Consider the following 18,303-nt stretch of genomic DNA (forward strand, 5'->3'; position numbering starts at 1 on the left):
AAGGCAGACACTTAACCGACTGAGCCACCCAGGCGCCCCACTTTGATAGGTGAGTTTACAAACTCCCACCTTACACAACAAACTCTTCTAAACCTGCAGTTCTCTTCCTAAAAAACATTCCTCTGGAGACATCTGAAAAGTGCAATTCTTAGTACTCTAATATGTTATCTGGAAGAATTACTTTTTGAAGTTTTAAAGATTTATTTATTTGAGAGAGAGTGAGCGACTGGAAGCTGGGGAGAGGGAGAAAGAGAATCCACAAGCAGACTCTCCACTGAGCGAGGAGCCCAACACGAGGCTTGACCCTAGGACACAGATCATGACCTGAGCCGAAACCAAGAGTTGGCCGCTTAACTGACTGAGCCACCCAGGCTCGTTTTTTAAAGTTTTAATAGTTCATAGGATATAGTCCTTTTAACTGCAAAGAATTTTATTTATTTATTTTTAAAATAATATTTATTTATTTGACAGAGAGAGACAGTGAGAGAGGGAGTACAAGCAGGGGGAGTGCGAGAGGGAGAGGCAGGCTTCCTGCTGAGCAGGGAGCCTGATGCGGGGCTTGATCCCAGGACCCCGGGATCATGACCTGAGCCGAAGGCAGACGCTTAACGACTAAGCCACCCAGGCGCCCCATTAACTGCAAAGAATTAAAAAAAAATTTAAAACAACCCTCTCTTTTGAAGCAAATCCTGTGAAATGGTATGAGTGATATGGTAGAAAATTAATAAAGATTTGAAAGAGAGTGTCCAAAGTCACCTCTTTGGAGAATTTTAGCCAAGGAGGGAATGAAAACCTGGGGTAGCAGCTGGAGGGGAGTGATAATGCTTACTATGCCAACTCATTGTGGTGATCATAACATGTGACACATTGAGCTCCCAGCAGGCACCCAGAAAAAGAGCTACCACACTGCTTCTCCCCCCAAACCCCCGCCAACAATGGGGAAATCAGAAGATGACTTTCAAAGGTCTAATCAGCAGTTAACCAACATATGGAAGTATGTTCAGTCTCAGTAGTTACCAAAGAAATAGAAGCAAGCAATAATGAGATGCGGTTTTCATTAATTAGATTAGGAAAATAATTTTAAAAATCTGACAGTACTCACACAAGCTAGAGTTCAAAGGTCACAACACATCCACTCACACTGAGAAGAGGTGGTGTCTCAGGGCTCATGGTAGCACTTGCTGCCATTTCAGGGCACCTCAAATGGGCTGCACCAAGGCGCTCTCTCCCTCCTACCATAAGCCCCACCCCCACCCATCTATGGGAGAAAAATATAACCACCAAAAAAAAAAAACACATTGAAAAAAAGTTTATTTAAAAAAGTTCTAGCAGCAAGAACAGTAACAAAACAAAAGGAGAGACGGACAAACAAAACAAGAAGGAGGTTGTGTCCTATGGGACTTGTCTCCATTCTTTAATCTAGTTCTTTATACCGAGCAAACATGACTCTTCGCACAGCATCTCGGTAAGTCTCGTTGGACTGTCTCTTGCTGGTTCTTCCCGGAGCCCCCACACTGGGCCCCCTCATCCGGCCTTCAGTCTGTAACACAAAGACAAACAATGAAGTGGGCTCTATCAATTAATAAGCTTCAGGGCTGGCCTTTGATTACAAGCATTTCTGGACCAGTAAGGATCAGGATTTTGGGGAATTTTTTAGAATGTTTAATTAGTAAACAAAACCCAAGATGAATAAGGAGGGTAGTGACATCATGACTTCAGGATACAGGATTTAATAATACCAGACATATGAGAAGCCAGTCTCCTCTAGTTGGCATTTTCAGAGGGGGACCAAGCCAACACAAAATGGGCATCGTTCCCTCTTACTACCTTTGCTCTCTTTTCTTCCTGAAATAAGTGAGGCAGAGCCCTTCATGAGAACCAGGACTAACCTCACGCTCCTCAGATTTTAGCCATTTTAGCTCCTCTGATGATGATGCCTCTCAGAGATGCTTTTGTACCTTTTATTGCAGGTTCCCTGGTTCTTGTCACCAAATGATTCGTCAGTCTCAGACTGCCTGATTCCCATACTGCCCCATCTCTTACTCCACGGAAGAGTAAGATGAGCCCCATTTCCACTTCTTTCTCCCTTTCCCACTGGCAACCAAAATTACAAAGGGCCCAGAATGCCTAGCTATCATCCAATAATCAAGACTGATGGGCTCCTTCAGCTCCTGTGTCCTTCACTGGCAGTGGAGAAAGCCCAGCTAAAAGGCAAAGACACAGCTCTGAGCCACAGAGTGAGAGAAAGTTAAGTATATTCCAGGTTCACGCCACCCCCAAAAGATGGAAACCATTTCACCTCCTCTGCTGAAGCCAATCCGGGATGGCCATACCCGAGGCCCGCCCCCTTCCTCCAGCCAGCGGTCTGCTGGACACAGCCTCCTTTGTTGCTACTGTCGATTCCTTCTTTACCAACAGGTTTGCGATCACTGCGAAAGGAGCAGATGTACTTACATACCATCACTTTCAAAGTGACCTATTTGTGAGCCTAATAAAAACCTCTGTCCTCTTGATTCACATTTGCTTCCTCTTAAGTATATTAGGCAATATTTCTGAGTACCTGCTATCTATGCAATAGGCTTTTGTCCTGGGGATACAGAGATGCCCAAGACCCAACCCTGCTCATGGGGAAGGACATGAGAAGGATAGTATGTCCACAGATGCCTATAACACAGTGAAGAGCTCAGCGATGGATGTGGCACCAGGAGGCATCTCCTATGGAAATACATCAGAGAAGACAAACTCTGAAGGAGCTTCACCAAAAATGATGAATTCCAACAAGAGGGCACATCTGAACTGACAAAAAGCATGAGAAGAAAGGAGGCCACAAATAAGAAGTGAAAGAATACAATTTGTCCAGGAGAGGAATGGTAGGAACTGACAAAACGCTTCCTGGGCCAGACTGAAAAGCCTTGAAACATCATGCTAAATCATGACTCTGGACTTCATCCTTTAGGCAAAAACAAAAACAAAAACCCTGGACTCCAGACCTCCCTCTAAGCAAGGTATGTCTTCACAAAAAGGCAAGTTTTAAGAGATTTCTGTTCACAAAGATGATTTTGGTGCCAGGGTAGAGAGTACACTAGACGTTGAAGAAGAGAGACTGAGAGTAAGGAATCCAATTTGGAGGTAAGCTAGAAAGGGGGAAAAGCTTAATTAGGGATGTGGCCAGTAATGATACAGGGCATAAAGGAGGAAGACTGGATCAGACCAGGCAGGCCATGATGCATGTCACTACTCTGAAAGAGGAACACACAGCAGGTTTAGCAGGACTGGACCTGAGTATGATATGGAATATAATATTGAGTAATTGTTTAGAGTGAGGAGCCTAAGAGGTCTCCAGAAGGACATTCCCAGGAGGTAAGTGGAAATAGTGATTTTGGGCTCAGAAAACCAAACTGCCTTAGAATGGAGTCATAGGGACCTATTAGCTTGTTAGTGATGGTTGTGGCCTTGAGTCTAGGTAAAGAGGGTGGAGCAGCAAGAATTAAACAGCACTGAGGGCAGAGTCCTGGAGAATATCTGGAGCTGCCCAGAAAACCATGAAAAGCAGGGGAGAAGACTAAGAAGGAAGGGAACCAGTAGAATGTGGTATGATGGGTGCCAAGAATACAGAAAGGTGTCTTTCTGCACCCAGCCCAGCTCACTCAGGGCTAAGGTGTCCTTCTTCCTCCTGAATGACTCCTTCACCTTTGGCTTAGCCCAGTATATTTCAAATTGCAGAGATGACCTAGTGGGATGTTACATTGATTAAGCAGTCCTTCCTTAGCACTTCTTAAGAATGAAAACAGGGGCACCTGGCTCAGTCAGTTGAGTGTCTGGCTCTTGTTTGGCTCAAGCCATGATCTCAGGGTCCTGGGATAAAGCCCCATGTCAGGCTCCACGCTCAGTAGGGAGTCTGTTTGAGATTCTCTCTCTCTCCCTCTGCCCCTCCCCCTGCTCGTGCGTGTGCGCACTCTCACTCTCTTTCTCTCTCAAAATAAATAAATCAATCTTTTAAAAAAGTCACTCATCAAAAAAAAAAAAGAATGCAAACAGAAAAAGCTAGAATAAAAATACCAGAGTTTATCGCACACACTAGGGAAGTATTTTTCATGAAGATTTCTTTTTCAGGTACTTACACACACATGATTATTGGGCCATGATTAAAAAATAATCTCTTACTGTGGGCAGTGAGCAAATAAGTCAGAATGCCACAATCCCAGACCCCATCAACCCTCCTTTGGGGCCTTTCTCCATCAATGATCTTCCCCATCCCCACAGGCATAAGTTACCCTGGCTACTAGCTGCTCTTTTGCTTACCCCAACATAAAGACCTGTTTGAGTCTCATCAGATCAACACCCTCCTTAGAATCATTTCGTAACGTCCCACTGCCCCAAGACAAAGTCTTAGCATGGTGTTCAAGGAGTATGAACTTCCTGAGCTGGCCTCCATCAAGCTACTTACAATTTCTCAAATGCATCATATGACTTCCATCTCTCTCATCCATAGCGTATGCCATTTCCTCCAAATGAAATGCCCTCCCATTCTCCACTGGAATTCTGCCTGCCTTATGAGACACAGCATCACCTAAACCTTCCTTATTCTGTGTTCAGATAGTCAAGGATAATATATGTCTTGTCCACCTGAGTATTCCTTGCACTTAGTGCAGTACCTAGACACGATGGGTTATCAACAAATTCTATCTAACTCTGCTGGGCTCACAACTCTCAACTACCTGACCGGAAATAAGCACAGGAATCTAGAGATCATATAGGTCTATCAGCAACCAACCACTCATTCAACAGCTATGTGTGAGGATGGAGGTTCCTGGAGGTTTAGAGAAAAAGCCTGAGAGAGTGTGACATTCTTATCAGGTCCATAGGAGGTACAGCATTACTGATGAGGAGAGAAAGAGTTCCCAACCATGGCCACTCCAGCCCTGGCTTTGAGCAGCTAAGTAGCCAGCCAAACTTCCATGCAAACACACATATTCCCTGAGTAAAGCTGGGTGATCAGAGGTTGGAGTGAACCTCATGTTCAAGGAGTTCAGAAAGAACCTGCTCCTCCTGACTTCAGTTATCCCTGAGAGAGAAAAAAGCATCACAGCTGGAGAAGAAGATGGTTTCACCATTCGGCCTTGAGGCCTAGGCTGAATGAAAAGTTCCTGGCTTACCTGTCAGTTTCCCTGGAGTATTTAATTCGTTTCCTTTCTGGAGAGTCAAAAGATTGGAGCTTTTCCCTGCGATCACTTCCTCTTTCTTTAAACCTTCCCTGTTGGTAAGCAGAATAACAGATCTGAGATTTCCACTTAAGGGAGTTGAGTGGTGGGGAAGTTTCACTTTATTCCTTATATTCCTTCTAAAGTGAAGGGAGTTCAACTGTTAACTCCTGGAATCTTTTGCTCCTTCACATACTCTTCTTGAGAAAGCAGTGGCTTCTCTGACTGGTAAATTTGAGAAGAATGAGCTGGTGGGCTTGTCTCACAGCTGTGTTTACCTCTTCTGAGGAGGAGGTGCTCTCCAGTAGACCTCCATGGGAAGATTCCTACCCATCACATAAGACCTGGCCCGGGTAGTGAAGCTTGTGGCTATGTAGGTGAGTCTGCCTAATTATGTAATCTAGGTAGCAAGTCCAACACTAAACTACTTCTACTAACTCAGCCTCTGACAGTAAAAGATGGTATTTCAGCAGCCCTATCCGACACTCCTTCATTGATTTTAAAAGCTGGGCAGGAAAGAAAAATGCTATTTATTTGACCTGTTTGGAGACCTTGAACTAGCACCACCTTTAAAATATATGTATCAGGGCGCCTGGGTGGCTCAGTTGGTTAAGCGACTGCCTTCGGCTCAGGTCATGATCCCAGGGTCCTGAGATCGAGTCCCACATCAGGCTCCCCCTGCTCTGCGGGGAGCCTGCTTCTCCCTCTGCCTCTGCCTGCCACTCCCCCTGCTTGTGCTCTCTCTCTGTGTCAAATAAATAAATAAAATCTTAAAAAATATATATATCAATTTTATTAAGGTATAATTTATAAATAATGAAGTGTACCCATTATAATGTAGTTTGATGAGTTTTGATAAATGTATACACCATCTTTTAGGGCCTCTTCATTCTCTGTCTTTAGCACAGCCTACAAATTCCACACCAGAAAGTAATAAGGGTTGGGGTCAAGGGAGTTAACAGGTTCATCAAAACTTACCTCCTGTTCTCTCCTTTCCAGATAGGCTAGCTCCTGCTCAGACTGTTTTATCTTCCGATGGATTTCCAGGTTTTGCTGAGAAGAGAGAAAGTTCTATGAGTACAGGTCTAGAAAAAGTGGTCTTAGAAAATGCCTCTAGGCCTTTCCCAACAGCTGTTTTAGGACTGTGGCTTCTTTCACTGACCACCTCTCCTGAGTGATCACTGTATCCTGCAATCAACAGTTCCTAACTGGACTGGCTTTAGGCTCACCAATGGGAACCCAAGTTGTTATGCTGGCTTGTCACGCAGATTAGTTACATGGTGTGGCACAAGAGAGCCCCCTTCATTCTACTTCCCGAATGTAGAAAACAGGGGCACCTGGGTGGCTCAGTCAGTTAAGTGTCTAACTCTTGATTTCAGCCTCAGGTCATCTCAGGGTCGTGAGATCAAGCCCCGAGTTGGGCTCTGTGCTCAGCAGGGAGTCTGCTTGAAATTCTCTCCCTTTCCCCCCTCCTGCCCCCACACCCCACTCTCTCAAATAAATAAAACTTTTTTAAAAATGTGGAAAACACAAAACTGGTTTATAGGTCTTTATCTAAAGTAAAAATTATGAGAGAGGGGAATCTGAGCACACCAGTGAAGAAAACTTAATGCCCACATGCTCTTCCTACCACTGCCACTACCACCCACCATTCTCAGACACTATTCACTCTTTCAAGCCCCCAGAAAAACACGAAAAGGAGAACCCAAGGTCCTTAAAGAACAAAAAGACTGCTCTGAGAGTCCTGTATTCCTTAAGGGTCCCACACTTCTCAAGCATGGCTCTCCTACACAATACCCTCGAGCATATATTAAGAAACTTAAGGGGTCCAGAACAGCTCTTGTATGGACAGGGGATTCTTTGCACTGGATCACTACAAGGAAAGGAAAAAGTACCATAGTCTACTTTCCACTGTCCCAGGGTCAGTTCAATTTGTGGGTTCACCAGATTTCTGGCTCCTCTTTCCTGATATTAGCCATTTATTAGCATTTTCATCAGACAGCTGAAATCTACTATTACTATTTTTAAAGATTTTATTTATTTATTTGAGAGAGAGAGAGACAGCGAGAGAGGGAACATAAGCAGAGGGAGTGGGAGAGGAAGAAGCAGGCTTCCCGTGGAGCAGGGAGCCCAACGCAGGGCTCGATCCCAGGATGCTGGGATCATGACCTGAACTCAAGGCAGACGCTTAACAACTGAGCCACCCAGGCGCCCCTCTATTATTATTTTTTTAATTTTATATATCCTTTTGTTTTATTTATTTATTTTTTAAATTAAGCTCTATACCCAATGTGGAGCTTGAACTCACAACCCCAAGATCAAGAGTCACATGCTCTACCAACTGGGCCAACCAGGCGCCCCCAAAGAGCTGATATTTCAATGTGTCAGTCTCATGACTCAGAATTCCAGGTCAAAGGGACTTGGGAGGTAATCTGTTGCAGGGATTGTCAGGAACTTCTCAGACCCCTAAAAACTTTGCAGAGCCTCCACAGAGGCAGGGGAGAGAAGAGGTGTGCCTATTACCAAAAGCAGAGCTTCTCAGCTTTTAGCTACATTAAGACTTTAGATTTTATATTGAAGGAAAGTCTAAATCCGATCTCCTCACCGGCTCTAGCAACATCTGCTAGAGAAGGAGTGTGAAATAAATCACCCTATACTGAGAACATGAGTCTATCTAGGGGTTTTATTTGTCCAGTATTCCACTCTTTGGTCAGTACATCTGAACGGGAAGACTGCAGGGGAGGACCAGTGTATGTCAGTTTAACACTCCAACAATAGATGTTGGGCCGTGGCTTATAGCGGTGACTCACCACATGAAGGGATGGCAGAATGTGACTCACCTTTGGGAAAACTGCACAGTATCAGAACTAGACAGAACCAGAGGAAGCCACCAAATATCACAGAAGAGAAGAGGCTTATCTGAGGTCCACTTGTTAGGTTAATGGAAGAGCTCTGATGAGAAACTCAGCAAATAAGTTTCCTACTTGGTGATGCCCTCCTCTCCTGTCTTTAGCATGGCCACCGTGTCTGGTGCCCCAAACCCCAGCTATGCTGCCTGCCTTGGGTCTACATTCCAAGGTTCTTGAAGGTGGGCACAGCCTTAATGCAAAGCAACTCATGACAAAAGGTGGAGGAACAATTCACTTTGAAATCGGACTGTAATGCACGATGGTAAGAGTCCAGAGTTTGAAAGGTCAGGGCCCCTTCCCCATACCTTGTGCAGGTCTGAGAGCTGCTGGTGTTTGATCAGAACTTCTTTGTTGGGAAACTGCCTTCTGCAGAGCAGACAAGCCAGTTTATTCCAGTCAGTGAGTTTATCTTCTTCGTTCTCCTTCTTGGTCAGCTCCTCCCTCTGTGAGGGCTGCGCTGTTCGGGGCTGTGGAGGAGGGGCCTGTTCCTCCTCTTCTTCCTCCTCATAGTCACTGTCTCCTCCATATTCACCCAGGAGGCCGATGAGTGGGTTTACCACCTTAGGCTGGAAGGAGAAGGCCAAAGATTAACACTAACTTCAACCTATATTGTGGGGCCTGTTTTCTGGATATTCCAATATGGCATCTCATTTCTTCTCTTTCAGTTTGAATAATGAACTGGGCTCAAAATAGGCCCGCTGACCACACTGCTCATTTCCCACAAAGAAGCAACACGGTTCAAGCTTGACTTTTCTCCTGGATTGTTGAGATAAACCAGAAACATTTCCTTAGACGTGACTCTAACAACAGAACAGTAAAGATAAAAAAGGGAAAGGGGAACTGACATAGAGGTAGGGAGTTAAAAAGTTACAAGTTACAAAGAGGAAGAGATAGCAGCAACCCCTCAAGTTACTGAAACCCATGGAGAAAAGGAAAGATAAACTTTATTAAGACTACAGTAACCCCTACAGCAAAAGGGATTTAGGAGGTGGATTAAAAGCAAACGAAGAATAAGCTCTCAGGTAGACATTCAGCTCCTGAGTGAGGCAAAGGCAAAGGCAAAGGCATGGTCAGGACTGAGGCTACAATGAACTGAACTAGTAATGTGACACAGGCAGAGTATTTATCAATAGTTCACAGGAACCGTGAAATAATGATGCATGGTCATTGGCTTGTGATCAATCGAAATAAAAAATAAAGCATGATCACTACTGCTACATATTTACATTTAATCAGAATCACCTGTGATTGCAGGAGACCATCACTTTAATGCATCTAAAAAATGGGTACTTATTTTAGCATTGTTGACTGTGGCCAGACAGGTAAACTGTAAAAACAACCATGCACACACTCCCCATCTGAGCTTCTTACAGAGCACCGAAAGGCAGGAAAAATCAGAGCCAGGAAAATGGGTCTCTTAGAAGAGAAGGATTAACAAGACCAAGATTATAACTTAAAAAGGCCCAGACATTCCCTTGTCTGATGGGAATGGTGCAGGGTACAAAGAAAGAAGACAGAAAGTTGCCTTGATTCTCCAGTTATATCCCTATTAGCAGGCAGGAACATTTATCTCATGCTCATACTCAAGAAAAGTCCTTGTTTGGGAGGTAGAACAAAAGGACCAACACCAAAGTGAAGCATCAGCCTATGAACTTCCCTTCCCATTCAGAACCAGCCCCAGCCCAGCCCCAGCCCCAGGCCCAGCCCCGGGCCTTGGCTTAGCCTTACTGGTGGAGGACTTTCTTCCTTCTTCACAGTGGGAGGCAGGGGCTTCTTAAAGACGTCCTCTGGGGGGGCTGTCCCCTCACTGGCATTTTCCTGAAACTGATTAAATCCGTAATTCTTATATGATACTCATAAAAGCTGGGTTAAGAACCCTGTTGAAATTAATCAGATTTTCCAAAACTCCTAATCTGTGAAATATCTATAATGCTGCCATAATGATTTCAAAAATAAAAAGCCTTTGAAAACATAACATTCAGTATATACTGAGTGATCGCTATATGTCAGGCAACAGATAGGACATTTATATGCATTACTGTCCTCAGCCTTTACTACAACCCTCCCAGATAGGCATTAATACCCTCATTTTACAAATGACTGGGAATATGGTTGGAAAGAAAAGTGGTAAAAGCTGAATCCAAATATTAAGCCAGCAGAACTCTAAAGTCTAAGTTCTCAGAAACACACACATATTTTCTCTCTCTCTGAATCTCTAGATAAACAACTAGCAGTATTAGAAGGGGAAACAGACAAGTTATAAATTGAGCCACAAGCAAATTCATCCATTTTCACTAATGCATAATTGGTGCCAGGGCAAATCAATGTAATTCTTTGGAAAATAATTTGGCTTTATGTCAGGAGATACCAAAATATTCAACATCTTCCATTTTGAAAGTTCATCCTAAGGAAGTAATTTAGAAGGAGAAATAAAATGCTGAATGATGCATACTACAACAGAATAAGACTAGAAAGAAAAGACCAATAATGCAGGATTGATGAAAATAAGGGTACAGTTTTACTGTGAGTTTTTACCATACAGGCATTAAAACAATAAAGAGTATTATGAAACCATGGAAAAACTACTTAAGATCAAATATAAACAGAGCAGAGAATACAGAATGGTAACCTCTGCTACAATTACACCTACAGAAACATGTATACAGAGTCAAGCACTGAAGAGGGGGCGCGTAGGAAAGTGAAACTGTGCGGAGCCCAGGTGTTAGGGTTTGAGCTGAGTCACTTTGTTCTACCATCCACAGTTTTTGCACTTGTGAAAGAGTTACCACCAGCTGTAAGAGGCAAGGGGATTGCCTGCTTTTTGGTAACTTGACACCTCAACCCTAGCTCTCCTCTATGACTCTTTTATTTGAATCTGTAATGGTCTGGTAAAGAGCAGATTTACAAGTTCTCTTACCCTTGTTACTCCTCGGTCTTTTTTCTCCTTGCCATCTCTTTTAGATGCTTCCTTCTTGCTACTTGACTTTCCTTGACTGGTGGACTTCTTTTCCTTGATCTCTTCTTCTTCAGGTGACCCAGGGTCCTGGGGCACATAGACTTCTTGCTGCAATACAGTTAGAAACTGTTAAGTCTACAGAATATCTCACTTTCCCAGTTAATTCTAGGTCTAAGGAACAAGTTCCCTTCTGGGAGAAAGAACAGCTCTCTCCCTCACAAGCCTAAGAAGAGACCACATCAAACAATCTTAAAACCCACTCCAGGGGCCAGGACACATCCAGACCACTCACTGTCCATTTTTCCAAGAGCAGCACTATTCTTACCTATAATGCCATATAGGTAACAGTTAACACAAAGGTCACCATCTTCAAATCCTGAATGAACACAACTCAATAAATACAACTCAATATAAGATGTGGACTTTAAAAAACACCAGACTAGACATGAGATACAGACAGTATAACAGCAGCTGCCAGGAATGGATAAATATTTAAACTTCCATAAGATTTAAACTTTTCTACTTTTCATGTAATGAGCAACCCAAAAATCCAGGGAATAAAATCTTCAAAGTAACAAATTATAGGTACTTTTCTCAAAAGAATCATTGATAAAGTAAACAAACCAAAAACTCACCTGGGTGTTGGGGTCATAATAAGTTCCTGCCAAAGGGTCATAATAGTAGCCAGTAGCAGAATCATATATGTAGCAGTCAGATGATGCTAGTGGGAATAAAACCAGAGCCAATGTTAGTCCCTGTCCAGTGAAGCCCTGGCTGGGGACTCACTGAGAACAACAGGAATGGGGCTGGCCAACCCAAACAGGTGCAGAACCTGTAGATGGTGCTCTCTCTTAATGTGCATCCCCAGTCAACAGTATTTCTTGCTAACTTTGTGACCACAAAGATTTCAATTAATGAGTAGTCAAGTCACAAAGAGCAATAGAAATAAAACAAGTGACTTACACTGTTGTCCTTGTCGATTTGTATCTGAAGCCCAGTCTGAATTTCTGCCTCCTCCTCTCCTATCTCGGAAATACTTTTTACCCTATCACAGAAAGGCTAGTTAAAATTATGGAACTTCTGATAGCTCTTAACCTTAACAGTCACCCACTGAAGAAAATTCAAGATCACTCTTTCAGTCACTTGAGGATTTTGACAGAGCACTCCCCAACTGCTGAAGCCTACCTGATAGTAGTGCATGTGGTCAGAATGGTCCCCAGAATCATTTCTGCAACAAATAATACAACACATCTTGAGTCTGCTACAAAAAGCCACTTGAGGATTGCCTAACCCTACAGATTTGCCAAGAAACTAACTTTCCCCCATTTTGGAGGGAAAAAACCAACCCAGAGCAAGCAGGGCTGGCAGTACAGAGATTTCTACAAAGCTAATGCTGAAGCAAAACAGCAAACGAGTTGAGGGTGCTAGAGCAAGATCTGCCCCATTCCTGCAAGCCTGCCTCTCTGATGCAGCCATTTCCCAGTTACCACTCCTGGGTCAAGGTAAGTATAGGAGTAAAGAGGAATTAGACTTCCCAGTACCATGGAGGCATGACCAGGGTCAGAGGAATGGGGAGTCAGGACAGCATTTTCTTAGGATTCTGAGGCGCAAGGATGTATCGAGATTTCTGCACATCCAAGACGGTATCATCATTTGGAACCCAAAGATACCAGGCAGTGAAGAGGGAAGGCACTTAAGTACCTAGTGCTGCTATTTAAGGAAAAACCAAACAAAAACAACAAAAAAAGACAACTAAAGTCAGAATAAGGCAAGCTTCATAAAAAGAAAACATGCACACTACCTGAAGAAACCCACATCAGAAGGTACCATGTCTTACCATCTCTACCTTTCAGAGTTGCCTCCCAAAAACTTGAGTAGGGGAATCACAAAGGAGCCCCACTCTTCTGCCTTACCTTCGTTTTCCAGTGGCCAAGTTTACAGCTACCATCTTCCCATCAATACTAAATGGTGGATCAAGGTTCTGCAAGATCTTCACTACACGAAGAGCTTCCTGGGAAACCAAAGACACATTGCAGCACAAAGAGAGAAAAGGCCATGTCCTTTGAAAGAGAACTGAACGTGGATTTTCTTCTCAAAAGAAAAATTTACTGAACATTATGTTCTGGTTGTAATTATAATAGTAAGAGCACCCTGGCAAAAACAGGCAACTCTTGATGAAGGGTTGATCAGAATAGTGATCATAGTAAACATCAGTTTCTGGTATTAATATCAGAAATTCAAATTCTCTTCTTTTAGGCTGCAACTCTCATTGCATCAGATCCAGTTTACAAAGTCCCTTGTGACTTCTGAGCATGAAATCTAAAAAATACCAACAAGGGGTGCCTGGGTGGCTCAGTTGGTTAAGCATCTGCCTTCAGCTCAGATTATGATCCCAGGGTCCTGGGATCGAGCCCAGCATCAGGCTCCCTGCTCAGTGGGGAGTCTGCTTCTCCCTCTCCCTCTGCCCCTCTCCCAGCTCGTGCTCTTTCTCTCTCAAATAAATAAAATCTTAAAAAAGAAAAATACCAATGATTTTCATTATTACTTTCCTGTTACCTCTATAGAAAAGGGCCCCACAACTAAAAATTCAGGCCACAAGAATCTCTTAAACAACATTTTAAGGAAAAAGAGGAAATGTCCTGTTACCATCAAATATAAAACCATCTATGGCTGAGCAAAACAAATTTAAGAAACTAGAAAATTTGCTAAATCTTGCAAGGTTCAGTACACAGATTCTTCACAAGTAACTAAGTTCTCATGTTATTTTAATTGGACATTGTAAACGCCAAAAGACAAAACCAAATCTAGAAAAATGCTCAGAATTCTAACTTTCAAAGGCAGTCCCTTCCTCTGAATGAGCATTAAACCCAAAGGAAAGAACAAGAGGGTTTTGATACCAGGTAGCACATGAGAATTCCAATGATAAGGAAGTCCTTCAAACCTGCTTCAGGTTTCTATAGCCAGCTGTCCCTTGGCCATTCCAAGGCAGAGGAAACTTACCGCATGGGAGTCGAGGTCAATAAAGCCATAAGTGTGGCCCATGGGGCCAGTTCTGTTCTTGATGATACGGACATTGGCAGTAGTAAGGCGGACGTAGGGTTCCAGCACTTCCACTATGACCTCAGGTGGAGTGGAACGATAGATGCGCTTTAGCATAATTGCTGAACAAACCACATAGAAATGGGAGGAGCAAGGAAAGAGAGAAAGGTTAATTTCCAAAGCCCTCTGAGCCTGATTGTCTTTTTTTTACTGCAGATGCTATTCTGCTCCAGCAAGGCTGATTCTATAAAACAATGTTGGGTCATATACTTCAAACATTTCTTCACCAATACTCAGAAATCTAAAATGATGCCTTGCTGCATTTGAATAGCAACTATCTATTTGGAGGATGTAGGTTCCTCCAACTGGTACAGCAAGGCCTGCAGAAAGCAATAGCCTCTACAATCAGGCTGAGCAGTTTTACTAGGGTGTGGGAAACACCTGGTCCCTAGCCACAAAACAGGCCATCTATACTCGAACTGTGGTGGTCACAGTCTGGTTTGTGCCCTGACAAATCACTTACTTTTGCTCTCCCCATCCTGGCGTGTCTCCCCAGACCATGGCTCCTTTTCTCGGTCTCTTCGGAAGGTGAGCCCTTCCCTTCGAGGAGGCAGATACCTTTCTCCTTCTCTCTTTTGATGTCCCAAGCGTGGTTCTTGTCCTTCTTCCCGCTTCTTGGGTTCAGGTTCCTTATCAGCTGACCTTGGGGACTGGTTGGGTTGTTTTTCTGATGGTGCTGGTATGGATGTTTTCTGAGGCTGAGGATAGGTTATTAATTCTTGCTTGGCCTCTGTCACTACAGGAACAGAAACAGAAAGAGAATCTCCAGCAGGTTTCATCCAAAAAACACTACTGCTGTGATTCCTCCTTACCTGCTAACAAATACTCATACTGGAATGGTTTTAATAGTCTCAGAAATACCCACAAAAAAGTCCTCTAACAGATATTAAGCCAGGCCAATGATATAGCACATGAAAATAGTTCAAAGAAACCCTTCAAGTACTTAAAAAATTTCATCTTACGAGTTTTCTATCACTTCCCAAACATTTAAATATAAGAAATACTTCATGAGATGATGGGCCTGACTATTAAAACCAATGATAAGAACAGATTTGGGAACAAAATTACCAAAGCTATGACCCTTGCCAGAAGTTTGGTAGAAACATATATCCCAAACGTATGTGTCTAGGAGTCTTGCTTCTTCCAGTGTTATGGTACTAAGACAGCTGTCTCCAATTCTGTAAGACCACAGGTCCCCTCTTCTCTGGGGAAGCTAACAGACCTACCTGCATATAGCTCATTCACCTGCAAATAATTGTAATGAGCAAATGTCCTTCAAAATATAAATGATTCATTCTCAATCTCTTTCTATAGCAGGACAATTTGTCCAATTAATTAGGAACATTTTTTTGCAACGAATTCAATTCTTGGGAGGGTTCACAGGAAGCCATGTAGTTCAAAAAAATACATTCTATAGGACCAATGTAGAGATAACTTAGCAGCAGTGATAGGCAACTAGTGAACACCTGTTTTACATGTTTTCAGGTTAAAGCTGTCTCAGCCCTCTTAGTGGTATGGTACCCAAGGATTTTTATAAACCAGCCATTCATTTGTTAGAATATACTGAGAAAGCAAGCCTTTCTTCAGGGAAAAAACCCACAATTTTGCGTAATCTGAATTGTAATACAAGCTAAAAATCTCAGTTATTTACTCACCTTCTCACAGGTTGGTTTGGTCTCTACAGCATCTAGAGCCTTCCTTAAAGATTTTCAGAACACCTGCTTCACAGTCCTCACTAGAGAGTAGAATCTCCACTATAGGCCAAAACCCCAGCTAAGAAACTCTTTGTAGACATACTAAGTCCTAAACTTGGAACAAACAGGTCCTTCAGAAGGCTACCTGGATCCCTAAACTGAACTATATTTTATGGTCATGCCCTAGCTCTCCTGAAGGGGTAATATCAGAAACAGGCATATAATAGTCATTGCTGGGGCACCTGGGTAGCTCAATTGGTTGAGCATCTGCCTTTGGCTCAGGCCCCGATCCCAGGACCCTGGGATCGGGCTCCCTGCTCAGCAGGGAGCCTGCTTCTCCCTCTTTCTTTGCTGCCCCCCCTGCTTGTGCACTCGCTCACTCTGTCAATAAAAAAATAATCTTTAAAAAAGAAAAACAAACAGAAATAGTCATTGCTATAGATGCCTTTGACAGACTCTTCAAGGTTGCCTACCTAAAGGTTCTCTGGAGAAATTTACTTAAAGTTAAGTGACTGAGAAGCTGGTAGGTTTATTCCTTTATAAAAACAACATATACCCTCAATCCTGATTTTCTCTTGTTCATTTTTTACTGTTATTTTACAAATATTTTTCTGTTGAAGATCCTGAAATGTTTATATAGAGCGTAAATAAGAAAACAATCCCGATAACAGATGATTCTCAGTAACACCAAAGCAGTGGGGGATAAGGGTCACATGGACGAATGCCACGGAGACTCTTTCTCAACCTAACATCCTTAAATGTATTCTAAGTAACACTCCTACTGACCTCTGGTCAGCTGCCCACTTGGTTCCCTCAATGTGAGGATTTGGCAACCCATCTCCTTCCCCTGGTGGAACTGAGATCCACTATCATTCACTAACAGGTCACATGAAGTTAGAGATCACATTGCACTTTTAAGAGCTTTACAGATCAACTTGTCTTTAGGGATGACCACTCTTAAAAGCCAAAGAGAGCATGAAATTTGTTTTGATCAGTACATAAAATAAAAACTACCACCACCACCTCTAGCAACACTCACCTTCCCTTGGGCACTTGCAGAGTGAACATGAAGATCGGTGTCCAGCTACGCTGGCCTTACACTGCATGGGAAAGGGAAAGACTTCAATTTGACCAAAAACATTTAAAAAAACCTTACGTATATCCAACATAATAGCACCTGCCAAACATGAAAGAAATAAGCCATATCCCAGATCACCGTAAAGCCTAACAAATCTGATGTCCCCCCACTCATCAGAGCTGGCAGACAGAATGTGGGAAGCTGCTGTTTGGGAGCTGCCTTCTAACAGGGCACGTGGACCCCCGAGCAGCCCCAAATGCCTCTGTCAGGGACAAGGATTTCTTTCTTTCTTTCTTTTTTTAAATTTTATTTATTTGACAGAGAGAGACACAGTGAGAGAGGGAACACAAGCAGGGGGAGTGGCAGAGGGAGAAGCAGGCTTCCCACTGAGCAGGGAGCCCGATGCAGGGCTTGATCCCGGGACCCCGGGGTCACGACCTGAGCCGAAGGCAGACGCATTAACGACTGAGCCACCCAGGTGCCCCGAGAGACAAGGATTTCTACAGGAAATAAACTTAACTAGGAAAACTGGACTGTTAAATGGTTTATACGATACTACTGCCCCAAAGCCATTGCCCCTCATAGTCTGCATCCAACATTTGGTCCTAAACTGCTTATGAGAGCCCCATTCAGGCTGGGCTGGAACTGACAATTCTTGATGATCAACTCCCCTGATTTAAAAAAGGGGCAAGGAGGGGCATGTGGGGGGTTCAATCCGTTAAACGTCTGCCTTTGGCTCAGGTCATGATCCCAGGGTCCTGGAATCAAGCCCTGAATTGGGCTCCTTGCTCGGTGGGGAGCCTGCTTCTCCCTCTCCCTCTGCCTGCCACTCCCCCTGCTTGTGCTCTCTGTCAAATAAATAAAATGTTTAAAAAATGATAATAAATTAAAAAAGGACAAGGAAAGAAGAGGAAGATACATAAGTAGTGCCTCTGGCAGCTCTTCTGAGGATGTTAAAAGGAAAAGGAACATTCATTCGCCCAAACAAGGGAAGAGACACTTTGCAATGTGAATGTAGTTCTTGTCTGAACCTATGAATAAAAAGGTAAGCACATTGCCAATCCCAAAGACACTGAACTTTTGCCAATGAGCTTCCAAGTAGTATGAGGACAGAGAGCTGACTGGCAGGAAACCAAAGAACAGGAACTGTGAAGAAAAGGCTGCTATTTGAGTAGGGCCTTGTAGGGTGAGCAAGGAGGGCATGCCAGATGGAGGAGAATAACCACCACAGCAGAAGCTAATGAGTAAACAGCACACACCAGGTACCTGGCCTGTTCCACAAACTATCACTTAAGTGATTCAGACAAACTCGAGTAAAGTCATTACAGTCAATTTGTTCCCTTCTTGGTGCACGGACGGATCATAC

The 18,303-nt window shown here is 43.4% G+C and overlaps 1 protein-coding gene across 8 annotated transcripts in view; it reads right to left on the reverse strand.

Moving 5' to 3' along the window:
* Window positions 1-1,294: 1,294 nt before the first annotated feature.
* Window positions 1,295-18,303, reverse strand: part of RBM6 (RNA binding motif protein 6) — a 107,869-nt gene continuing 90,860 nt past the window's right edge. For 7 of the 8 annotated variants that reach the window (XM_045862338.3, XM_064595804.1, XM_064595827.1 and 4 more), the window contains 14 exons: window positions 16,899-16,959; window positions 14,629-14,901; window positions 14,067-14,227; window positions 12,980-13,077; window positions 12,252-12,294; window positions 12,030-12,111; window positions 11,702-11,787; window positions 11,028-11,174; window positions 9,839-9,934; window positions 8,416-8,676; window positions 6,180-6,254; window positions 5,157-5,254; window positions 2,300-2,429; window positions 1,295-1,540 (listed from right to left, as the gene is read on the reverse strand). In XM_045862338.3, coding sequence (XP_045718294.1) covers window positions 1,415-1,540; window positions 2,300-2,429; window positions 5,157-5,254; window positions 6,180-6,254; window positions 8,416-8,676; window positions 9,839-9,934; window positions 11,028-11,174; window positions 11,702-11,787; window positions 12,030-12,111; window positions 12,252-12,294; window positions 12,980-13,077; window positions 14,067-14,227; window positions 14,629-14,901; window positions 16,899-16,959 — 1,737 coding nt within the window. In that variant the 3' untranslated portion in view covers window positions 1,295-1,414. The remainder of the gene's footprint in view (window positions 1,541-2,299; window positions 2,430-5,156; window positions 5,255-6,179; window positions 6,255-8,415; window positions 8,677-9,838; window positions 9,935-11,027; window positions 11,175-11,701; window positions 11,788-12,029; window positions 12,112-12,251; window positions 12,295-12,979; window positions 13,078-14,066; window positions 14,228-14,628; window positions 14,902-16,898; window positions 16,960-18,303) is intronic. The other variant, XM_064595808.1, reaches the window with a different exon arrangement.

Source organism: Mirounga angustirostris, unplaced genomic scaffold (genome assembly GCF_029215605.1).
Source record: "Mirounga angustirostris isolate CCGP_5_RB_7025 unplaced genomic scaffold, mMirAng1.0.hap1 SCAF_1, whole genome shotgun sequence".
NCBI classification, from domain to species: Eukaryota; Metazoa; Chordata; class Mammalia; order Carnivora; family Phocidae; genus Mirounga; species Mirounga angustirostris.